Raw genomic sequence first — 25,923 nt, 5'->3', positions numbered from 1 at the left:
TCTAGTCCAGCACTCTGTTCACACAGCGGCCAACCAGCCATCGGCCAGGGACCAACAAGCAGGACATGGTGCAACAGCACCCTCCCACCCATGTTCCCCAGCAACTGGTGCACACAGGCTTACTGCCTCGAATATTGGAGATAGCACACAACCATCAGGGCTAGTAGCCATTGATAGCCTTCTCCTCCAGGAATGTATCTAACGCCTTTTTAAAGTCATCCAAATTGGTGGCCACCACTACATCCTATGGTAGCGAATGCAGTAGTTTAACTGCACTGTGTGAAGAAGAACTTCCTTTTATCTGTCCTGAGTCTCCCACCAATCAGCTTCATGGATGAGCCCAGGTTATACTATTATGAGAGGGGGAGCAAAATGCCTCCCTATCTACATTCTCCTCACCATGCATAATTTTGTACACCTCTATCATGTCTCCCCTTAGCCTCCTTTTTTCCAAGCTAAATAATCCCAGTTGTTGTAACCTTCCCTCATAGGGGAGATACTCCAGCCCCTTAATCATTTTAGTTGCCCTTTTCTGCACTTTTCCCAGCTCTATTATATCTTTTTTCAGGTGTGGTGACCAGCAAAGGACACATCATAGATTTGTATAAAGGCAGTATGACATTGGCAATTTTATTCTCAACTCCTTTTCTAATTATGTTTAACATGGAGTTTGCCTTTTTTAGAATGGCTGCACACTGGGTTGGTATTTTCATCAAGCTGTCCATTGCAACCCTAAGATCTCTTTCTTGGTTGGTCACCACTACCTCAGATCCCATCAGGTTAAACCTGAAGATGGGATTTTTTGTCCCACCGTACATCACTTTACACTTGCTTACATTGAACCACGTCTACCATTTGGATGCCCAAAGCTTGGAGAGATCCTTTTGGCGCTCCTCACAATCCCTTTTGTATTTTAACCACTTTAAATAATTTGGTATCATCAGCAAACTTGGCCGCTTCACTGCTTACTTCCAATCCAGATCATTTATGAACAAATTGAAAAGCATTGGCATATAGACCACTGTGGGACCCACTATTTATTTCCTTCCATTGAGAGAATTTACCACTAATTCCTACTTTCTGCTTTCTTATGCCATGACTGCTAATTTTCCTCAGGAGTCTTTGGTAAGGGACTTTATCAAAAGTTTTTTGGAAGTCCAAGTAAACAGTGCTGGATGAATACAAACAACCAAACTTGGCAACAGGTTCTTAAAGACAGGGTTTTTTATCTAAGCCCATCCAAAACAGATAAAACACCTATCCTTTGCGTCCACCACTATTTCCATGTCGTCTGGGTTGAGGTTGAGTTTATTCCTATTTATCCATTCCATCAACTGCTGACACTTAAGAGAATCCACTGCCTCAAACGGATATGACAGAAATAAAAAATAAGAGCTGAATGTTATCATCATACAGATGATAATACTCCAAATTCCTGGATGACTGCAACCAACCACTTCATGTAGATCAGGATGTCAAACTGAAATGGGTTGAAAGGCCAGGCTCCTTCACAGCACATGCAGGGAGCGGTGTCATAATTTTTCAACTCAACATTCTTTTTTGTTGGATGGAGGGCAGTTATAGGTTACCCTATAGAATCATAGAAACATAGAATAGCAGAGTTGGAAGGGGCCTACAAGTAGGGTGACCATATGAAAAGGACAGGGCTCCTGTATCTTTAACAGTTGTATTGAAAAGGAAATTTAAGCAGGTGTCATTTGTATATATGGGGAACCTGGTGAAATTTCCTCTTCATCACAACAGTTAAAGCTGCAGGTGCCCTGCCCTCTTTTAAATCTGGTCACTCTAGTATAGCTCCTGCACCTTTAACTGTTGTGATGAAGACGGAATTTCATCAGGTTCTCCATATATACAAAAGACACCTGCTGAAATTCCCTTTTCTATGCAACTGTTAAAGATACAGGAGCCCTGTCCTCCTTTTCATGTGGTCACCCTACTACAAAGCCGAGTCCAACCCACTGCTGTGTGCAGGAATCCACCCTAAAGCATCCCTGACAGTTGGTTGTCCAGCTGCCTCTTGAATGCCTCTAGTGTGGGAGAGCCCACGACCTCCCTAGGTAACTGATTCCATTGTCGTACTGCTCTAACAGTCAGGAAGTTTTTCCTGATGTCCAGCTGGAATCTGGCATCTTTTAACTTGAGCCCGTTATTCCATGTCCTGCACTCTGGGAGGATCGAGAAGAGATCCTTGCCCTCCTCCTAACATTGAACTCTGCCATCCGTCCAGATATGGCCTGCCCAAATCCTTTTATATGCCGTTCCCAACTGCTTACCATCTAATTCCCTTCCCTCATGTCACTGTTTGCCCTCCAAAATATATGTATGTACAGTATGTATGTATTATGTAATTTATAAACCATTCTAAATTGAGAAATATTGGAGCAGTGTTAACACATTAAAACACAAAATACAAAAATGAAAGCAAACAGATCAATAAAGCAATGGCTGGAATATACTCATCAGTCAGGAAGTGCTTGCGTGAACAGAGAAGTCTTCAGCAAACACCAAAAACAAAGTAGCATAGGTGCAGCTCACATACCAAAACAGCTTCCCCCTCTCCATTCTGCCAGTCTAAAATCCTATCACTTAAATCTCCTTACCTACTGACCAGAGGCCATCATTATGTCCCATCCCTCTCTAGACTGCAAATGCTGGCAAATGGTAAATTCCATGTTCATTGGAATTTACACTACTAAAATAACTGGAATGTGGTGCAAGCTGATGTTAAGACATACAGCACCTGCCAATGATAGATCAGTCCCTTTAAGCTCATAAGAAGAGCCATGTTGGATCACATCTAGTCTAGTATTCTGTTCACACAGTGGCCAGCCAGGTGCTCATGGGAAACCCACATGCAGGACATGAGTATAAAAGCACCCTCCAACTCATGTTCCCCAGCAATTGGTGTAAATAGGCATACTGCCTTTGTCTTACTGGGGGGGAAACTAAATGTTCAGCTAATCACACAAAGTAAAGCTATGCATGATAGTTTTATTTACCTTCACGTAAGTGCAGGTGGCCAAGTTCAGATCAGGACCTCCCCTGCCTCCATTTCCCCCTGAAGTCCACCACAGAGGAAGGGGTTAAAGGAAGAAAAAAGCCTCCATTGACACCAAAGGAGATTTGTTTTCTTCTTTTAATCCCACTGAGGGGTCAGGATTTCAGAAGAAAAAAAGGCAGGTGGAGGGAAGGTTTAACCTGCCTAGAGCTCCATGGTCAAAATCTGAATCAGGGCTCCAAAGGTAAATAAAACTATTGCACATATCTATTTATTAAAACATTTGTATCCCACCCTATATCTCAGGGTGGCATACAGATAAAAATCAGAAGAATGTAAACATAAATAATATGCAATGCTAAAAATGAATTAAATCATTAACACATTAAAACCAGTGGAATTTTTAAAAAAGTAATAAAACAATTAAAACAATTAAAACTATGGGTGACCATGGAGAATTTAGCCCTTGAAGGCTTTGATAAAGAGCCATGTTTTAACTTGGCTCCGAAATGAAGCCAGTGTCAGCACCAGCTGGGCCTCCAAGTGGAGGGTATTCCACAACCAGACTGCCACAGCAGAGAAAGCCCTCTCCCATGTCCCACCATCATATATCACATTGGTGGGAAACAGAGGAGGGCTTCTCCAACAGATCTCAGATCTTGGGCAGGCATATATAGGGAGAGACGCTCCCTCAAGTATTGAGGTCCTAAGCCATTTAGGGCTTCATTGTCAACACCTTGAATTCCAACTGGAACATATAGGCAACAAATGCAATTCTTTTAAGCCCAGTTTTATATGGTCTTTATAGGATGCTCCAGTGAGCAGTCTAGCTGCTGCATTTTGCACTAGCTGCAACTTCCAAGTTGTCCTCAAGGGCAGCCCCATAGAGTGCATGCGTAGAGAGTTGTGCCTTAGCCATTTGAGTTCTGCTTAAGGTAGCAAAATATCTTGAGTTGGCACTTGCCCTAGAGAGGAAGAATCACAGTTCATAGTGATCACCTTTCATTATGATACTTGCAGCACAATTCTATGCTTGCCTACTCAAAACTAAGCCTCATTGGAGTTCAATGGATCTTACTCCCAGGAAAGTGTGTAAAAGTATCAAAATATACTCCCAGGCTCTATTTATAATGAAAACTAATGACTTCTATAAACTGTAATTTATTGTATGCATATTCCAGAATACTCCTTTTTACTCCAATAGGGCTATTTCATAGAAAATATTTGGAGATAACAAAGTATTTTATACTTTAATAGAAAGGTCAGCTATATGCAACTCAATGAAGATATTGTGAACTGATCTCTCATCCACATAGAATATATGCTTCCCTTTTTTCTGCCATAAAGGTTATAATTTAGGGGCATTGTCTTATCTGCACTCATTTTGGGGCTTGGACATGGTGAGTTAATATTGCACCTGGCCTTTCACTGTGTTGGCATCTTTCAATTTTATTTTCATACTGAGATGTTTTCCATCTGTGTTTTATGGACATATGCAGCAAGGCTCCAATTCCCCAAATGTCTGTTTTGTCTCACTAATGTCAATGTTTTTCTTCAGGTCTATCTCTGTGCCTAGTAACCAGCTACACATTAATTAAAGAAGAAAAAAATCCTTTATCTTGAACAGAAAATACAAAATGAATGTCTGCTGAAGAATAATTGACAAGAGAGCAATTCAATTTCAGTACAAGTAAAACATATTAAACAGCACACAGGAGAGGGGTTAAAGGGTTAATATACAACTTCCTCTGCTGCATTTTTAAAGGAGTAGGTTCCTGCTAGAATACTAACTGAAGCAAGTTGCTGGCACAAAAAGAAAACCAAGAGCCAAAAAAAGCAAACAAAAGAATATCTTTTTGTACTGACCCTTTTTATTCTTTATAGTACAGCCTTTTAAACAGAACATCTGCCTCTTTCTCTGGGTCACATTACACACCGAAATACTGCTTATTTTCTTTATTAACTATGCAGATATAGGAAAGAACGTTTGTGTGAATCGGACAAACACAGAAACAGCCAAAAGTCATTCTGGCTGCATATTTTCCAGTATCTGCTATGTTCATGGAAGTTGTTATGGCTTTACCCATGAACTGGTTTTGATTAATCAGCTACAATGTTTAAAATTCAGCTGTAAGAACATAAGAATTACTTTTCAAGATCCAACTAATGGTCCATCACTCCAACATTCTCTTTCCATTCATGCCGCAGGAAGCCTACAAGTGGTGTATGATGTGATCATCCTTGGTCATTTATTGCCAGGATCCAGTACTACCTCTGAACAGGATTTTTTCACTTTTTATTAATCATAATTAACACCTATCCTCCATTAATTTGTTTGATTGCTTTAAAGCCATTAGAGTCTCACTTCAGATGTTATATTTGTGAGTGACATAGCAACCTTCATTTTCAGATAGGCTAAAATCATACTCACACAGTGATTTTAAAGGGGCCATGTAGATCCTACATGTATCCTATAGTATCTATAGTATCCTATAGAAGTGCACCTTCATGGTCCCTTTTTGACAGCTACATGCCACAAATATAAAATCTTAACTGTCATGAGCTTTAGAACTAAGTTATGCACTGCAAAAAGAATTGCTTCTTTTTTATTTGTCTTGAAATCCTTGCTAACTAGTTGCATTCCTTTACAATCAAGTTACTATTTGAAGAATCTGAAAATGAAATAAAAGGTTTTGTGGCTATTTTGAAATAAAATAATAATCTCAGTGTTGCCAACAAGATCAAGCAGATTACATTCAGTAAAGGTTCTCTTTTCTGTTCTGCAGTCCATATTAAAGAACCTTAGGTTACTTCCTAGTATAATGAACACAAATCAAGCAGGTTTACTTTATACCACGCTACCAAGATGTTTTCAACATAGTATTGACCCTGTTCAGACAACACATTAAGTCACTGTGGTAAAGCATTTTGAGCTAAACTTTATGACTTGTGAACCATTCAATGCCATGTGAACCATTCCTAAGCATGGTGGCCACATAACCACAGTTTAAACATGCTCACTAAACATTTGCTACAAAGGGGTTAGCAGCCTAACAATGGGAATGTCCACACCACAAGGGTGTAGGGCTGGACCGTGGACTTACTGGCTTCCGTGATCCTCCCTGGGCATCCAGACGGCTGCGCGATGTCCCAGAAGGAAGTTGCTGCTGCCTTTTTGTTAAACAAACAAACAAACAAAAAAACGACGAGGAGAGGAGCACACATGCACTCCTCCACCAATAGTAAGATTTTTAAAAAAAACACTCACTCCTGCTCCCCCCTACCCCTGATGGGCACTGAGCGCCTGAAGAGCGCCATGACCCGGGACCGGTTACCACCTTCTTGCGTTTACTTGTGAGGAGGTGGGACAAAGCTGTGATGGGTGCCCATACTTCCCGCGATCTTAGGATGATCCCGAGACTGCAGGAAGAATTGGGTTAAAAGGACCTGCCGATATCCCGGGGAAATGGAGGGATCATCCCTCCCTGCCCCCGGGATGCCCTGTGCGTCATGTGGACGCACAAGGATGATCCCTGGGATAAGGCATGGTGTAGACATGCCCCAGGTCTGCTGACATATATACCAAGGAAGGGCAGGAAAATTTCTTTCACTTTACATACATTAGCAGTTGGATTATTGTTAGGCACTTCATTCTGACATTATATTTTGGTTTTTCTGAAACTTGTCATTTCAAGAGAAGTTGAAAATCCTTGGATCATTCAGCCAAAATGACTTACTAATGGAGATATGCCAAACCAGGGAAAGGAAACAAATTCAAAAATGAGAGTTTCACTGACATGTTTAAAAAACAGAAAGTGGGAATTCAACTATTTACAATTACTACCATTAACATTGCTTCATAACTTTGTCTTCATACAATAAAATATGGATGTGACCAGCCCACAGTACTAGCTGATAATAATTTTGCACCTGATAAATTGTACTCAAAATGATATTATAAGCTTTCCTTTGATTATCAATGTATAAAGTTGTCATGGGTTTGTAGAATGGATTTAGCAGTGTGTGAAACTTGAGGATTGTACCAAAGTTGTTGCTGTTGTTGTTGTTGTTGTTGTTGTTGTTATTCCCCCTGTATCTTGTATTGGGCTTACACAAGACTTAAGCCAAGGAAAGTTGCCTTAAGTCCAGCTGCTAATTCCATGCCCTGCATAGTGAAAAGAAATGCTGTTCTTCCTTCTTCTTTTGTGCTGTAGTGGTTTCTTCTGTGTATATATCTGCTGGCAAAATAACATCTAAGTGTTGATCTATTTTACAGATACATTATACAACAGATTCCTGACCTGTAACCTTTTAAATAGTTCTAGAATGTGAAACAGCTCCCATGGTAATGCTTATGAGTTTGCTTGCAGTTGAAATCATTACTTTTTGGCAGGTGTACTTTTCCAAATACAACACCACCTTTTAAAAGTAATGCATGTAACATGAGAAATATTATGAATTGTTCCATGTTTTATGTGTGCAGAGGTGCATTTATCAACATATTCTTCTCAAACCATGGCAATTCCCAAGGTCAACCATACACACTCATAGGCCTTAGCTAGACCTAAGGATTGTCCCAGGCAAATGGAGGGGTCGGCCCTGCCTGATCCCGGGATCCCTTGTGTGGATGCACAGGGATGATCCCAAGACGATCTCAGGATATAGGCCTGGCCTAGCCATAGACAAAGTCAGCTTCAAATAGCCCCAGATGCCACTATCCAGATGCAGTTATTCCTAAGACTTACCTGAGAGGAAAGTTTCATTCTTTCTGCTGCAACTGAGGAACAAGTATGTACACCACTACTCACATTTCTCAAGATGCATTTATTTCAGTGGCCAATGCTCCTACATAGTGAGGATTGTATTTAAACAATGACTATAGCTAAAACACACACACACACACACACACACACAAATCTAACAGCATAGAAAGTGTGTTCACTCTAAAGATGGGGAAATTTCACCATACAATTTTACAATCTCTATACCCAGTGGTCATGGCTAGACCTGCCAATATCCTGGGGATCACCCCAGGATCATCCCTGTGCATCCACATGATGCACAGGGGATCCTGGGAGCAGGGAGGGATGATCCCTTCCTTGCCCCGGGATATCACCCCACCCATTTCCCCCACTTTTTCAATGGTCTCAGGATGATCCTGAGACCGCAGAACATGTGGCCTGGCGTTGTGGTTTTGAGCTCTTCGCAAGTAATGAGCTCTGTGCCCATTGGGGCGTGGGGGGGGGCAGCGGGAGGTGTGTTGTTGTTGTTTTTTTAAAAAAACTTACCTTTTTCGTAAGACCGCTCCTGTGCTCTTTTCCGATTAAAAAAAATGGTGGCCATGATGTCCTCTTCCTCTTGGGATGTCGTGCACCATGTGTAGATGAGGGCGATGATCTCCCAATCATAAAATTGCAAGATCGTTGCCCTTAAAACCCCTCATCTAGCCATGCCCCTTGTCCATTTATTTGAAGTCTGGCCCTGTTTATAAGGCTGCTTGTAAGAATAACAATAGGCCCTTTCTTCCTTTTAATGCATTCATGTCTGAATCAGTGACATTTGCTCAGTTTCAGAAGTCAGAGAAAACAGCACTCCAGAATCTGAGTGGGAATTATGCATCACCAGAGCCACACACCTGCCATTGAAATGGCATCCCTGTTGAGTTCCGCACCTAACCTCAGTGATATGTAGAAACACATGCTGTAAGATAGGGATATTGAACCTCAGGCCCATGAGCCCAATCTGATCCACCCAAGGTCCCATTCTGGCCTTCCGGGATCCCCCAGATGGCCACAATCCCTTTCCTCTGACTACTTATCATTTGGTGGCTTTTGTGCAGTTCCCCCCACCCCCCACATTCTAAAAAGTTGAAATGCCTCTCCGAACACTTAGTCGAGTTTTACAGTAAAATACACTTGTATTTTAGATATGCCCATTTTGCCTTTAGTTCTCCCTCTTTTGCCTTTGGTCCCACCCAGCACTGGACTGTGGCCCACCAAAATCTTCTCTAACATTGAAATCGGCTCTCGAATTCACTGTAAGGAGTTCTAAATCTCAGCTGTCACATGACTCCACATCTGCCACTGGTGATGGGACAGGTGGCAAAAAAGTACATGGCATGATGATACGTTCAAGGTATTACAAGCCTCTTTGTTATTATACCCTAGGATAAGCATTAGTACATTCTACAGAAGATTAAGGAAATATTTGACAAAGGCAAGCAACTTTCAGTGGCAGCCCTGTGTCTCTGCTAACATTTAGTTCTACCCTTAATCGTGTGATTAAACACATAGACCAGGGGTTATCCCAGGCTGATACCTGGGATCGCCCCTGTGCATCCAGATGACGCACAGGGGATCCCATGCTTAGGCAGGGATCAACCCTCCCTAGCCCCAGGATAAAGCCTATCCCTTTGGGCCCACTTTTTCTCGCAGTCTTGGGCTGAGCTCGAGACCGTGAGTGTGCGGGCCGTTTTCGCGGCTTTTCCCGGCTCTGCACAATTACTTGCGAGGAGCTGTGAGCCATGCATGGGGCGCAGCACTCCCCAGGAGTGCTGCGCCCATCAGGGGCAGGGTGGGGGGAGCAGGGAAACCCTTTTTTTAAAAAAACCCCAAACCCACCTTACCTTGGCGCACAAACATTCGTGTGCATTGTTCCTTTAAAAAAAAAATTGTGGACGCAACGCTTTCTACTTGAGTTGCCTCGCGTTACATGTAGACGAGGGCAGGAACTCATGTTATTGACCACACGAGATCACCCCTCCCCCATCCTGGGATATCCGGTAGGTCTAGCAAAGGCCATAGACTCCGTTCCCTATGCATAGGATTCACAAAATGCATGTGGAATACAAAGGTGTTCCTGAAATTCTTGCTTGTATTAGTAATATTGCTTTCTCGGGTATAGCTTTGTCTGTGCTTTGTCATACCAACCAAGCAGCATTGATATACATTTATATCAATTTAAAATCCAGCAATGAAACTACTTAGATGCTCAGTAATGTTTCATTTAAAAGAGCCAAGGACAGAAGCTGTTTGGATGCTTCGTGTAGCTGTGTTAGTAACATTTGCACATCCTTGTGTGTTAAGTGGAGCCATCCAAGCTATGTATGTCAGCTTTTTGTATAGGAAAAGCCAGGAAGTCCTTCAGTTTTTGAAGAAAAATACTGTTCTTCATGCTGCATGTATAGCTGGTTACTTGTTTTGTGTCCAAATTGGGAGAAGGAGGGCGAAATGCTTTAAATCTTAAATCATAATTGTGTAAAGGTTCATTTACACATATTCCCAAAACTAAATAGTCTTTGCTAATGCTGTTTTCACTGTTAATTGGTTTCACGTTGTCCCAATGGTTTAAAAAAAAAATGAATTAGAATAAACATTTTCATTTAGTGTTTACATTATATACACTGCCTTGGAATCTGGAAAGGAAGGATTTGGTAACTTTTTTTTTCTTTTCACTTTCTTGAGAAGCAGCATACCCTATATTAATCCTGCCCATCAGGTTCTTCAAGATTTTTTGCACATTACTCACAAAGAGAAAATGAGTATTTACATAGTAAACAGGAATGAGCCAGAATAAAACCCTTGCTATTTTGTTTTGGCAAGCACTCCACGTCCATCCCCATGCACTGGGTTTTTTCCCCTTAAAGATAGTTGGCACATTTATGGCGATTTGTATGCTGCTATTCTGAAGAAAATAGTTTAGGCTTTTAAAAATAAGCATTACTTAGGGAGACTTCTTTTGTACTCTGTATTCTTGGACAAAAGTAGAAAAGATTTGCCAGAGCTGGTGTCAGATCCTGAGGCTATTTCTTAGTCAGACAACAAAAGCGAATCACATCACCAGCCACTGTGCTGCCAATAGAGTTTCTTTCTGGAGCTACATGGAACAACTGCCAGGTAAGGAAAAGAGTTAAAAGAACCGCAAGTGACAGCTTGTCCAGGAAGAAAGCACATTTCTGATTAAGAGGCAGCAGACCTTTTCATTTTAAGTATGGCAATTTCAGTGGACAGATAATAAATTAACCAGGTTTTTCAGGAGAACATTATGGGGAAAAAGTGATTTTTAAGTGTATATTCAGTATCAACAACCTTAGGACATAATCTACAAAACCTGCTGTGCTGATGTAAAAGAGACAGTTAAGGCATACAGGGGAATGTTAGGAACAGATATACTATATGAGAGCATTGTTTTGACAAATTACTCATACGTATTGTTAATCATTTAAACTTACACAAAATATGCATTGCTTACTCCTGGGGCTGAAATGAGAAAACAGTCATGGAAAGAAGAACATAAGTGGAAAGGACCAGTAATCTGGCTTCTCTTTGTTTATTATATGGCATCCATTTATTATATGGCATCCAAATAATAAATAAATGGGAAAATGCCAACTAAGAATCAGTTTGGATTGTGTTTGGGAGATTTTACTGGACCTTAAGAAAAATAACTTCACCTTCCACATGGCCTACAGCTTTCCATTTCCCTTCCCAAACCTATGAAAATGATATATGGATTTTTCTAAAGTGCAATGTTTCATTAAAAACAAACAACCGAACAAAAAAGAAGTCAATAAGCTAAAAAGAGAAGTAAGGTACATCTTTTATGTATGTATTTCTGTTTGAAGAATGTCTTAATGTTAATATAACAGATGAATACTACAGGAGACTTCTCTGTATAATCAAAGTTAACATCATCATCATCATTATGATTGATTGATTGATTTAATCTTTGTTGAATTTTAAGGGTGGAGTATAATAGTACATAGATAATTTCCTGGCATTGGAAAGAGAGGTGTGCCAGGCATAATAAAAGTAAAGATCACGGAGATCTAAAAGACATACATAGCTGCAACAACTCACAGTGGTGCTCACAACCTGTATGGGGCTGGTGGGGCAAGTCTGTATATGTTAACATTATTTGTTGTAGCTTGTCTTCTGCAATGCAAAATAGGACAAAACTACATGTCTCTAGAATGCTAACAAACTTCAAAATGCAGCAGTATTTAAAAGATATAATTTTATAGCACTGCTATACATCATTGCAGTTTCAGTATCCATTTTCAGATTCAGGGCCTTGCTAGACCTACCTGATAATCCGGAGGAGAGGAGGGGAGATCTCGCGTTAGGAATTACGTGAGATCTCACCCTTATTCAGACGGGAGCCGCAACAAGCTCTGGAGAAGAGCTGTTGCGGCCGCCATTTTTTATTTTTAAAGAGGCAGCAGGAGCCAGGAAAGGTAAATAGGTTTTTTTAAGTCTCCTTCTCTCCCCCACGACCCCGTTCTCCTTCTCCCACCCACCACCCACCCGCGATGTCTGATTCCCCACTCAATGTCCCCCAGTCCCGTTCTCCTTCTCTCGTCCACCCCCCCACCCGCGATGTCTGATTCCCCCCAATGTCCCCCAGCCCCGCTCTCCTTCTCCCGCCCGCCCCCACCCGCGATGTCTGATTCCCCCCAATGTCCCCGAGCCCCGCTCTCCTTCTCTCGCCCACCCACCACCCGCGATGTCTGATTCCCCCCAATGTCACCCAGCCCCGCTCTCCTTCTCCCGCCCACCATCCACCCGCGATGTCTGATTCCCCACCTGATGTCCCCCAGCCCCGTTCTCCTTCTCTTGCCCACCCCCCACCTGCGATGTCTGATTCCCCCCAATGTCCCCCAGCCCCGTTCTCCTTCTCCCACCCGCCCCCCACCCGCAATGTCTGATTCCCGACCCGATGTCCCCCAGCCCCGTTCTCCTTCTCTTGCCCACCCCCCACCCGCGATGTCTGATTCCCCCCATGCCCCCCAGCCCCATTCTCCTTCTCCCACCCGCCCCCCACCCGCAATGTCTGATTCCCGACCCGATGTCCCCCAGCCCCGTTCTCCTTCTCTCGCCCACCCCCCACCCACGATGTCTGATTCCCCCCCAATGTCCCCCAGCCCTGCTCTCCTTCTCCAGCCCACCCCCACCCGCGATGTCTGATTCCCCCCAATGTCCCCCAGCCCCACTCTCCTTCTCCAGCCCACCCCCCACCCGCGATGTCTGATTCCCCCCCAATGTCCCTCAGCCCCGTTCTCCTTCTCCCGCCCGCCCCACCCACGATGTCTGATTCCCCCCCATGCCCCCCAGCCCCACTCTCCTTCTCCAGCCCACCCCCCACCCACAATGTCTGATTCCCCCCAATGTCCCCCAGCCCCGCTCTCCAGCCCACCCCCCACCCGCGATGTCTGATTCCCCCCAATGTCCCCCAGCCCCGTTCTCCTTCTCCAGCCCGCCCCCACCCGCGATGTATGATTCCCCCCAATGTCCCCCAGCCCCGTTCTCCTTCTCCAGCCCGCCCCCCACCCGTGATGTCTGATTCCCCCCAAGGCCCCCCAGCCCCGTTCTCCTTCTCCCGCCCGCCCCCCACCCGCGATGTCTGATTCCCCCCATGCCCCCCAGCCCCGTTCTCCTTCTCCAGCTTGCCCCAACCCGCGATGTCTGATTCCCCCCAATGTCCCCCAGCCCTGTTCTCCTTCTCCCACCCGCCCCCCACCCGCGATGTCCTATCCCACACCCGATGTCTCCCACCTGCAATTTCCCCCCCATTCCTGGCCTCCGTTTCCCGCCCCCCCATGTTCCCGGTCTCCGTTTCCCACCCCCCCATGTCTCTGGCCTCCGTTTCTCGCTCCCCCATGTCCCCGGCCTGTGATGGCCTCCGCTGCCGAGTTCCCGGCCTGTGATGCCTGGCCGGGAGATATGGCAGCTCCGGGCATCACAAGCCGGGGACTTGGTGGCAGAGGCCATCACAGGTCGGGGATATGGGGGGGGGCGGGAAATGGAGGCTGGGGACTCAGTGGCGGCGGGAGCGCTGCGGCCCGTCTGCTGCTTTTCCTGGCTACTCATGCGTAAGTGCGGTAGCCAGGAAAAGCGGCAGACCGGTCCACAAGTGCGTGGTCCCGGCCTCAGCCCGACCTGAGGCCGGGACCGCAGGAAGAACCGCGCTACAAGTGGTTCTGGTTAGCACGGTTCCAGGGTGGCTCAAGCCCTGGTTGAGGCCGGGATCCCCTGTGCGTCATTTGGACGCACAAGGGTGAGCACGGGCCTCGCACCGCGCTAACCCCTGGTCTAGCAAGGCCCTCAGTGTTTATATTATATGTGTAAGATGACTAACGGGTTTTTCCTTGAGTGCTTTTTTTATTTTATTTTTAAGATTTGGCTTTTAAAATGCTATGCTTTCAAAGAGGTTGCTGTAATTCCTCCATCTCTGCCAAACTCCAATCTTAGTTTGAGAGCCAACCAAATGTGATTATTGAACAGGGCCAACATTTAAGTTATGACTCACATATTACTGATGTTTAATGCTGATGCAAGATTTTCTTGCTTCCCTCCCATCCTAAATGGAATTCTCCACATCTGGAAGAAAAGTTTAAACCCAATTGTAAAAGAAATTGAGTTTAAAGGTGAAATCCTATGCATGTTTAGACAGAAAAGGGTTCTACAACTCACAGCATTCCCCAGCCAGCTATTTCTGGTTATTGTAAGACTTTTTTCTGTTTAAACTTGCGTAGGATTACACCCTGAGCCAGAAATCCTAGAAATATGAAATGTAGTTTATGACAACCCACAGCTAAAATCCTACATCCGTTTCATATGTTGTACTGCCACTATAAGTTGCTGACAGGAACGCAACTTTCAAGGAATGCTTTCAAATCCTTGGCAGTTAGCTGAGTGGAATGCTCAATGGAGTCATCTTCTGCTCTGCCTTTCCTCTGCTCCTCATGTATTTTGGAGATGATGAAAATGTTCTGTGGTCCTGAGCAGCTGGAACAAGTTATCTCAAATGTCTGGGAAAAGACTGAGGGTTTATGTACTGGTTGTCCCTGATTTAAAAGTTCCAGCTGGATCTTCTTCCGTTATAGCTGGGACTTCTTCCTCTTGAGTAAACCTTGGGTTTTCTGGTGTCCATGTGGGTACTTTAATGATGACTCTCAATGTCAGACCTAGTCTGCTGCTGGTGCTATGGAGAACCAAAGGATGAGAGTCAGGAACCACATCAGGGCTGGGATCAAAGGACCTCCAGCAAGTCATACTTGCAACAGGAGTCCTCAGATTGCTCTACATCTTTTGTGGGAGTGAGTTGTGTGGAGGTATCAACATAATCCTCTTACAAAGAAGTTTCTCCTGAGGTTGGGGTGGCTGGGAGCCTGTCATCAGTTCCCTCTCTACTCAGTATTAACCTGTTACATAATTTCTTCTCTACTCTTGCTACTCTCTTCCTTGAGATGATTATCTAAATACATCTTCCCCAACCTGGTACCCTCCAGTTGTGTTGGAAGGCGGGGATCAGAGTTACAGTTCAACACATTTGGAGGGCACCAGATGGGGAAATCTGATCTAAAGAAATAGGTGGAAGTTTAAGAATAAACTGAAAATGTCTGGTGCAGTTTGGAGCTGATCATCACTACAAAATAAAGTAAGGAGGAAGTTAACAAGAGAAAAGGGGAAGAAAGATGCCTAAAGGGTCATCCAGATCTTCAAATTATGGTTACAAAAATTAGCAATAGGCTAATTGTGAATCAGATGGCGATGATGATGATCCCATGATTTTCCTAAAAAGGAGAACCAGTGGGTTACAGTCATGCCTGGATATAAACTTTACAGGAAGGGCAGGGAAAGGTGAACTGGGGGCGGTGTTGCTCTGTACATCAAAGAGGGCATTGTGTCAAGTAGACTAGAGCACCTAAACAGGGAAGACTCTTCCACAGAAGTGCTGTGGGTGACAATGCAGGGCCCCAAAACTAATGTAGTGCTAGGAACATGCTATCGTCCCCCAGACCAAAACGCTCAGAGTGACCTTGAGATGGAGACCTCCAAACGAGGAAGTGTTGTAATAATGGGTGACTTCAATTATCCTCACATTGACTGGATAAATTCATATTCCAGTCATCACAAAGAGGTTAAATTTCTTGATGTCCTAAATGACTGTGCCCTGGAACTGACCAGAAGGGAGGCAACCCTGGACTTAATCCTAAGTGATGCCGCCAGGACCTAATAATACGAGATGTGAATATTGTTGAACCAATTGGTAACAGTGACCACAGTGCTATCAGATTCAATATATACTTAAGTGAGAAATTGCCAAGGAAATCCAACAGGATCTACACTACTGCTTTGAAGCGCTTTATAACAGTTTTGACAACTGTTGGGGCCCAGGACACACTCCATATACAGTTGTCAAAACTGTTATAAGTAGATCCAGCCACAGTCACACTTGAATTCCAAAGAGGAAACTTCTCTAAAATGAGGGAACTAGTAAAAAGAGAGTTGAAAGAGGGAATCAAGAGGGTTAAATCCTTGCCAAATGCATGGATCTTACTCAAAAGCACAGTAATAGAAGCTCAACTAAAATGTATTCCACAGGTTAGGAAAGGTAGCACCAAGTCCAAGAGATCACCTGCATGGTTAACAAGTAATGTTAAAGAAGCTATTGTAGAAAAGAGGACTTCCTTCAAAAAATGAAAGTCTTGCCCAAGTAAGGAAAATAAAAGGGAACACAAGCTTGCACAAAGGAGATGTAAGCAAACAATAACAGATGCAAAAAAGCATTTTGAAGAGGGCATCACTAATAATATCAACAATAAAGAAATATTTAAATATATCAGAAGCAGGAAACCAGCTAGGGAAGCAGTTGGACCATTGGATGACAATGGAGTTAAGGGAGTACTAAAGGAGAACAGGAAAATTGCAGAGAATCTGAATGAATTCCTTGCATTGGTGTTCACTGCAGAGGATACAGAACAGTTGCCTGTGCCTGAACTGATGTTTTCAGGAAGGGCATCTGAGGAACAGAGGCAAATAGTGGTGACTAAAGATGAAGTTCTCAACCCTATTGACAAATTGAAAGCAAATAAATTATCAGGCCCAGATGGTATCCATCCTAGAGTTCTCAAAGAACTCAAATATGAAATTGCGGACCTCCTCACAAAAATATGCAACATGTCCCTAAGCTCAGCCTCTGTACCAGAGGAGTGAGCTTAGGGACATTACAGGCCAGTTAGCTTGACATCTATTCAAGGTAAATTGGTTGAAAGCATTATTAAAGACAAAATTAGTAAGCATATAGAAGGGCAGGTCCTGCTGAAGAGGAATCAACATGGCTTCCACAAAGGCAAGTCCTGTCTTACTAATCTACTAGAATTCTTTGAGATTGTCAACAAACATGTAGATGGGGTGGTACGGTGGACACTGTTTACTTGGACTTCCAAAAGGCTTTTGATAAAGGCTCCTGAACAAGCTTAGCAGTCATGGAATAAGAGGAGAGGTCCTCTTATCAATCATTAACTGATTAGAGAACAGAAAGCAGAGAGTAGGAATAAATGGTCAATTCTCCTGATGGAGGGAAGTAAATAGTGGGGTCCCACAGGGATTGGTATTGGGACCAATTCTTTTCAACTTGTTCATAAATGATCTGGAATTAGGAGTGAGCAGTGAAGTGGCCAAGTTTGCTGATGACACCAAATTATTTAAAGTTGTTAAAACACAAAGGGATTGTGAAGAGCTACAAAGGAATCTCTCCAAGCTGGGAGAGTGGTCATCCGAATGGCAGATCCAGTTCAATGTAAGCAAGTGTAAGGTGATGCACATTGGAGCAAAAAACCCCAACTTCAAGTATAACCTGATGGGATCTGAGCTGGCGGCAACCAAACAAGAAAGAGAACTTGGGATTGTGGTGGACAGCTTGATGAAAAGGTCAACCCAGTGTGTAGCCGCAGTAACGAAGGCAAACTCCATTTTAGGCATTATACAAAAAGCAATTGGGGATAAAACTGCCAGCGTCATACTGCCTTTATATAAATCTATGGTGTGACCACACATAGAATACTGTGTACAGTTCTGGTCACCACACCCTTGATCTGATCCAGCATGGCACTTCTTAAGTTCTTACGTTATTGTGAAATAAAAATTGCTTACAACTATAAAATATACAAACATAAAATCAAATCTACAGCATGTATGAAAAAACACCAGAAAATACCAACAACATAGAAACAAAAATCTTTTTTAAAAGAAAAGAACAACTCATAAACCAAAATCCTGAAGTGAATATACAGAAAAAGAAAACCAACTTTGACCATTCATAATGTTGATTAAAACAAATTCAGCTGAAAGCCTTCCTAAACCGCCCAGAGAGCTACGGCTATTGGGTGGTATAAAAATGTAATAAATAAATAAACAAGCAAGCAACTAGGGTGGGAGTAGGCAACAGGATGCCCAGGAGTCACCATTGTGCCTCTAGACATTCTTCTTGGCACCCAGCAAGGTACCCTATCCTCCAACTTTTCTTAGCAGTTTGGATTACTGTAAAATAAGTTTTGGTTTTATGCTGAAAACTGATTTCAGAGGAGATGTTTAGTTAATTGGGGCTTAGACCCTACCTCTACCTTCCGCTCAATGTTTTGGACAGGTTACTTGTCCTTTGCCATGCCTCCCATGACAGCCATTTTCTTGTGATACCCAGGACAGTTTCTCAAATTACTAAATGTGCCCATTGTCCCAAAAGATTGCCTAACCCTGAACTAGAAAGTCCATACACTTAAACCATTAAGTGTTGGGACTTGGCGAATCTTAACTGGGAGGCCATTCCACAGGCTGAGTGTCACTGATGAAAAGGCCCTACTCCTTTTTTGCCACCCTCCAGGCCTCAGACAGCTGAGCAATCCCATCCCTCAGATGATGAATCAAACATGTGGAGGTGGGAAGAGAGATGTGGAAGAAGGCGGTCCTTACCCAAACTTATTTAGGGTTTTAAATAATAAAACTAGAACTTAGAATTACGCCCAGAAACAAATTGCCAAATAACAAAGTGTGCAATCCTATGCATGTTTAGCAGAAAAAAGATCCTACTTGTGGCTGGAGAATGCTGGGAGTTGTGTGTGGGGGTGTTCCTGTCTAAACTTGCATAGGTTAGTGCCTTAAATGAGGCAGACAGGTTGTTTCTAAAATGACTACAAAAGATTCCTAGCAAAAGGCAGTATTCCCTTGCTGCTTATCTGGCAGAAGATCCAGGGATCATAACTTTTGGTAATTCCATGCTGAACCCTTAACAAAAGACTTGGTTGTATATTTATAATAAAACCTGGTGGTGAAACTGATGGGAAGTCATAACCTGGTTTATGAATAGTTGTGTAATTTAGGACATTATATTCTTAACTCACCATGACACATAAGAAAGAATCACACACACAAAATGAAGGAAATGTCACATACTTTAAAGCTATACTGGAAGGATTTAATCACACTAAAATGTCTCTTCTTACCTTTTTAGTTTTGCAAGAATTGGAACAAACAGTTATTCCCGGCTATGGAGCACTACTGAGCCAGCAAGCACTTCATATGCCAGAATTGGTAAGTACTATTTCACTTAACATTATCTTTGCTTTCTTATAAAATTTGACACTCCAATCAAATTTTGATTGGAGTGGGGATGGGGATGGGGAAGGTGGTTCAAAACCAGAAGTCAACCCTGCCAGGAAAAATATAGCTGGGGATAAAATATATTTTGGGGAAGGCCACACGTGGGTAGTAGGAGGGGTCTCCATCCCTCCCACTTATACTGTGCTTTAAATCTCCTGCTGTTTTATAGGAAATTAGTATGACCAGTATTGTGTATATGGGCCATGCCACCATACCATCTACTTTGACTCTTACATCACTTCTTCCTATGTGGAGAAAAGGAAACTGCTTCATGGCAGAGAAGGCTTTTATTGTAGAACCATCCTACCTCATTCATGAAGTGTTTTTAATATGTAAAACCCAGAGTCACTTTAACACCTCATTGCAATTACTATCTTGCTTTTTCCAGGAAGTGTTAGCCTGTTGCTGTTAGTATTTTTAAGGGCCATGTTAGTCTCTTTAAACAAAACTAGTGGTCTTGTAGCACAGTAAAACTTATGTCACATAAATCTGTTAGGGCTTTTCTACATGTGCAATTTATTGCACACTTGTGATTGGTCACTCACAGAAGTTAGCGGGTCCTGTACACAACTTAGTCAACTCCAGGACATCTCCTGCTCTTCCCCCCTTTATCTCACTTTCAAAAAGATCAGAGATACACACAAAAGGGGTGTTATTCCAATCTACTGGCTATGTGAAATGCCAGTGTAGTGCTCTAATGACAGTGGCTGCCATCCAGTGGCTGTAAATTGAAGCACCAGAAACATATAGAACTTTCCGAGGAAAAACTTTCCTCAATTCATACCACATGTTTGTCATGGAAAGGGGCCCATCGTAATCCCGCAAAGAAACCGTAAGCAGAAAGCCCTGATGAGGATGCAGCTTTTTTGCTTAATGTAAGGAAGCTCTTAGTCTTTAGGTGCCACAGCAGACTTTGTTGTTTTATCTTGCGTTTGTTTACTGAATGCACAGCAAAAAATCAATTCCAGGTGTCCCTACCATTGTGTTGGGCTAAATTTGTGGCATATGAAAGTATGCAACAGTCATGTTAATTCTAACTTCGTATGCCAATTAATAGCTGACTAATTAATCAGGAATAAAATGTTTAAGCCTGGAATCCACAGATCATGCACTTGCTTTCATTTAGTGTCATTGCTAATTAACTAATCTCTCATAAGAAAGTATTCATATAAATATATAATGCCTCAGTAATTAGCAAGTGGTATAAATTATGTTATATGTCACCAAGCTCTAATTAGGAGAGGTGAGTGGAAAGGGGAAGGAAGCATTAGGATTTTGGCTAGCCTTAAATTTAAAGTAATTTGCTACCTCTAGAGTATGAAAGAAATTGCTGATGCTTCTCAGATTGTTATGTAAGATCCTTTACTTAACATATATTATAGAATTAGCTCATCATTTCACACAACTGATCGGATTTCTAATGTCATGAAATGATTACTTAGTAGGAAATAAGAAGTAAAGTTCTGGATGTACAAAGAAGCCCTACTTATGCAATTACACAGAAAGGGTTACATTATTTTTGGTGCTAAGTAGATATTTTGATCGATATTTCTTTGATCTAATTGAACAGAGAATATGGGATTGACCAAAGAGTGCTTATTTTTATCACATTTTGAAATTGGTCAGTCGCTTTCATTAGGAAAGCACCAAATGTGCCACCATTTTCTCAATATATGTCAATAACATGAAGGGTAAATCCCCCCCCCCCAAAAAAAACATAAGAAGAGCCTTGCTGGAGTAGACTAAATGCATATCTAGTCCAGCATCCTGTTCTCACAGTGGCCAACCAGATGCCTATGGGAAACCCAGGGCCTTCCTAGACGAGGCCTTAGCGTGCCTTCTGTCCCGGCTTCCCTGCTGTGCGTCCAGATGACGCACAGGGGAATCCGGAGACAGGCCGCGCTGAGGCCTCCTCCAACGCGCCATAAGCGAATGCGCTTATGGTGTGCCTTTTCCCCAGCTCCGGCGTCAGGCCGGAGCTGGGGAACGTCTAGGGACTTCTGCAGCTTTTCGCGGCTCCTCGCTTACTCACGAGGAGCCACGAAAAGCCGCGGACCTGGCACAGCGCCTATAGGAGCGCTGTGCCCATCGGCGGGGGGGCGAAGGCTGGGAGGGTGGGTGCCAGGGTGGGTGGCACGGGGGGAAGGCGGGTGCGATCGCGCCGCGCGCCGCCCTGGCAATGCCTGGCATGGGGCGGCATTGCAATGCCGCCCCATGCCAGGCATTGCCCGGGCAGCGCGTGGCGCGCGGCGCGATCGCACCCACCCTGCCACCCACCCTCCCAGCCTTTGCCCCCCCCCCCCCGGTAAAAAAAACCAAAAAAACCCCACTTACCTCTCCGGAGTCTTCGGGCCGCACCCGGCCCCTTTAAAATTAAAAAAAAAATGGCGGACGCCGCAGGGACGCAACGTCCCTGCACGTCGTGCGTGTGGTAGCCTGGGGGAGGCACACTAACTTCAGCGCGCCTCAGCCCCACCTCCCTGCCGGCGTAAGCCAGCAGGTCTAGCAAGGCCCCCACTAAAAGGACATGAGCACAATTGCCTTCTCCCACTGTTAATCCCCAGCAACTGATATTCAGAAGCATGCTTCCTCTAATCCTGGAAGGAATATATAGCCATCATGACTAGTAGTCACTGATAGCATTATCCTCCATGAATTTATCTAGCCCCCTTTAAACCCATCTAGGTTGGTGGCTGCCACATCTTGTGGCAGTGAATTCCATAGTTTATGTGATGTCTGAAGACATAACCTTAATGCATTCCTTTAACCATTTTGTGGTTAAGCAGCATGGTTTAGTGTGTTGTCTGAACCAGGCCATACTCTTCATCTAACGCCAACACATGCAGGAACATTGGAGGCATTGAACTGGTTCACACCACATGATAGTCCACCGTGGGTTAATTTACCCAGAGGTTGATGCATTGTGACAGGTGCCTGAAGACACCCAACTTGCCATGGGTTAGCATGTCATGGAAATCCAGGCAGCAGCCATGGGCTATTTACGTGTTGTCTGAATCTAAACAACCCTGCTGGCTGGGTTTGCATGACAAGACAACCCACAGCAAGCTCAGCACCCATAGACACCATGCAAAAATGGTGCACAACATCCTCCATGGGTAAATTAAATCACAGTGGGCTGTCATGTCATGCAAACCAGGTCATTATTTCAACCAGAACCCATAACTAGAATTGCCAAGTCCTCATCCCATTTTAACAGCTGAATCCATTGCAAGTAAATCCCACAGTGTTCATTGGAACTTATACCCTATTATGTTTGCAGCCTAAAGTCCATACTTTCAAGCATTGCCTATTTTAAAAATATTGAAATGAAGAATGAAATGTAATATTTATTCAATTATAAAATGAAAGTATGGCAAAAAAAGTGTAAATTTTGGTTGTATAATGCTGGTTTTATATGTTTATTTTTGCTATTCTTACAATGCATATCTTAGAACTAAGTTCTGTTAAGTTCAAATGGGACTTACACATGGTTAGTGTTTATAGGATTGCAGCCTTAAGGTTTGTTCCTAAATATTTTTCCTAGCATTTGTAACTGGCAAAATGTGTGACTGAGGCCAAGGATGAGAAAAAGAAGCTTTAAAAAATATCCATTCTGCACACACATAACACATGACAGAATAACTAGTATAAATATATTTGTAATTAATTACTTGCCCACTTGTCCAGGATGAACAAGAGTTCTTTCCAGTTAAACAACTTGATAGACCCATTGCTCAAGCCATCCAATGCCACATAGGTCAATGTATTTATTATTTATTCCAAATATTTCTATGCCGTTTAAGAGGACAAAGTCCTTCCAAGGTGGCTTACATAAATGAAAGCATAAAAACTAAAACAACAAAGAGTCCTGTGGCACTTTAAACATAAGATGTTTATTCTGGCATAGGTTTTCATGGATGCTGTCAATTTGCATCTGATGAAGTGGGCGGTGTTGGAAGCTTATTAGTCTTTGACTTATCAAAAGACTCTTTGTTGCTTTTGCTGCAACAGACTAACATGGCTACCACTCTGGAAATTGTTACAATAAAAATTAAAAACATCTTCTTATTGTAACAAACCAAAACAAAAGCTTCAAAACATTGTACAGCATGGCTCATTTCCCATATGCAGAGTAGCAAGCTGGTACATATATTTGAGTTAGCCAACCAACTTCTTGTGCATGCAAGTTTGAGATAAATTTTCATATCCTTTCTTCAACACTCATACAATATTTGTTCCCAAGATCTGTAATGGCATGCCTAAACATTTAACTGGCTTTTCCTTTAGGGGGTGTTTATTCTACTATGACAGCTTTATATAAACAATTGCTTTAGCATATAATGAGTTCAAATTAAATCTTTACATTGCAGTACAGTTTGCACATGGGTACACTATGCTTTTAGTGTGGGACCTTAATAATCCACTTTTGTCATCCTCAGCTAAATAGAAATGTGCTATTTCTCAAACTGCTTATTATAGTTGTGCTGCTTGTGTTCAATATGAGAGACTATCCAACTTTATCTATGGTAGAAAAAAATGTATTCCGTAAATCACTAACATTAAAGGTATTGTCTGTTCCTTATAGGCAGAGTTTAATCTGAAACCAGACTCCCTGTACTTTAACGATGGCCAGAGAAGAATTGACTTTGTTTTAGTATATGAAGATGAGAACAGAAAGGAAGGTCATAAGAAGAGCTTACATAAAAAGCAGATGGTATAAATTATCTTCTTTTTTTATGCTGCTGGTGATTCCAGGTTTCTGTTTTCAGCATGTTCCCCCGCCCCTTAACCTCTTATTCACAGCAACTTCTGTCTTCCCACCCCACCCCAAAAAGGCATAATCTGAGTCATTATTTGTATAATCTCAAACAAAGATAGGATTTGCTGCTCTCCCCCCTTGGCTTTTCTGTTGCTTGTTCTTTGGGTTTCTTAACGTTGACAGATATATTATACCTTAAATTCAGATGTACTTGATGCTGGCATGCTTAGTTTCCCTTCTTAGCACCTACCATAAAAGATGCTTGAGGCCAAGAATGAGAAAAAGAAGATTTAAACATTATACCTTCTGCACAGACATGGTATTCCTTCCCCTCCCTGATTTTACTTTTTAACTATCATTTTATATCATATTATATATTATTAGTATTTATTAAATTTATGTGTTGTTTCCTTTGCAAAAAGCAGTCTCAAAATAATTTACAAATATATAGCCTTATATACAAATATATAGACTCATATAGCTTTCCTGGAACTCACCACTTCAGAATGTGTGTTTGAATGGCTCCTAGATATAAAAACACACAGCAATAATGATGACGATGATGATGACAACAAAAACACAACCTCCATGCACATAGAAAACCAACTGTCCCTTACTTGCTAGCTTTCCATAGGCAGGGAATCTTTTACTTGGGAGATTGATCAATCCCATCATCCCTCATCCAAATTCAAAAGTGCTAACAGGAAAGGTATACCATGTCATTCTTCTATACATGTGTGAGGGAGATTGTAGGTGGGTGGAAACTCTACTATGCTTGTTGCTCCACCTAATGATGCTGTTCCAGAAGTGGTGGGGTTGGGGTGACAGAGACACTGCCAGAGACACTAAGCTGCAGGGAGGGAGATGTAGAAGGGTGTGGAAGAAACAGAAAATGGAGAGGAGCAAAGATAAGAAGTCCTATTGTAAGGAGCAATCAGCCAGGCAAGCATTATTTGAGGGAGGTTTGCTCGACATAACTATGAAGTAGATGAATTGAGTCAGGGAGTGGAAATAATAAAGGTTGTAACCTCTTTGATGAGTTATCTCTCCATAGTCTAAGGTCAAGAGATATTTAGCTATCTCAAGGAATGCAAATACTCAAATTCGACTTTATGAGGTATTATTAGCAGAGATGTTTATCATGGTGTAGTTTGTTCATAGGGATGTATCAGAAATTTGTTTCAGGTCATTTTTTGTCTGGATTTACTGGGGCCATAGCTAGACCTAAGGTTTATCCCTGGATCATCCAGGGGTCAAACCTGTTCATCTAGGTGACACACAGGGGATCCAGTGCTCAGGCAGGGGCAAAGCCTGGATGATCCCAGGATAAACCTTAGGTCTAGCTGTGGCCTCAGTTTGCACCTTCTGGACTGATCATGGGTTTGCAATCTGATAGGGACTCAAGACAGAACAAGCTTCAAGATGAAATTTGGAGAACTTTGACTAGTTTCAGTTTTGAATTACACATCCCTGTTTGTTTGTTTATTTATTATTAAAGCTAAAATGAAGAAATAACAGAGAAAGACATAAATAGCCATGAGCCACAGGTGTCAGCATATGGCTACCGCTACATCAGCACTGAACTGCATCCTATTTCTCACAGCCATCCTGTAGCTGGTCTCGGTTATGATGTTTGACATTTGGTGCTAACTTTTTAACTGAGATAGGGTTTCCATATTCTAGCAGGTGTTGCTGTAATTTTAATA

General features: G+C 42.7%; 1 protein-coding gene across 1 annotated transcript in view; it reads left to right on the top strand.

Annotated features, from left to right (window-relative positions):
* Window positions 1–25,923, top strand: part of ANO6 (anoctamin 6) — a 77,852-nt gene that overhangs the window by 9,904 nt on the left and 42,025 nt on the right. The window contains exons 2-3 of the mRNA XM_063133976.1: window positions 19,310–19,389; window positions 24,044–24,172. Of these exons, the coding sequence (XP_062990046.1) occupies window positions 19,310–19,389; window positions 24,044–24,172 (209 nt within the window). The remainder of the gene's footprint in view (window positions 1–19,309; window positions 19,390–24,043; window positions 24,173–25,923) is intronic.

The sequence above is a fragment of the Elgaria multicarinata genome, chromosome 9 (genome assembly GCF_023053635.1).
Source record: "Elgaria multicarinata webbii isolate HBS135686 ecotype San Diego chromosome 9, rElgMul1.1.pri, whole genome shotgun sequence".
Taxonomy (NCBI): domain Eukaryota; kingdom Metazoa; phylum Chordata; class Lepidosauria; order Squamata; family Anguidae; genus Elgaria; species Elgaria multicarinata.
This window is presented reverse-complemented; position numbering and strand designations above follow the sequence as displayed.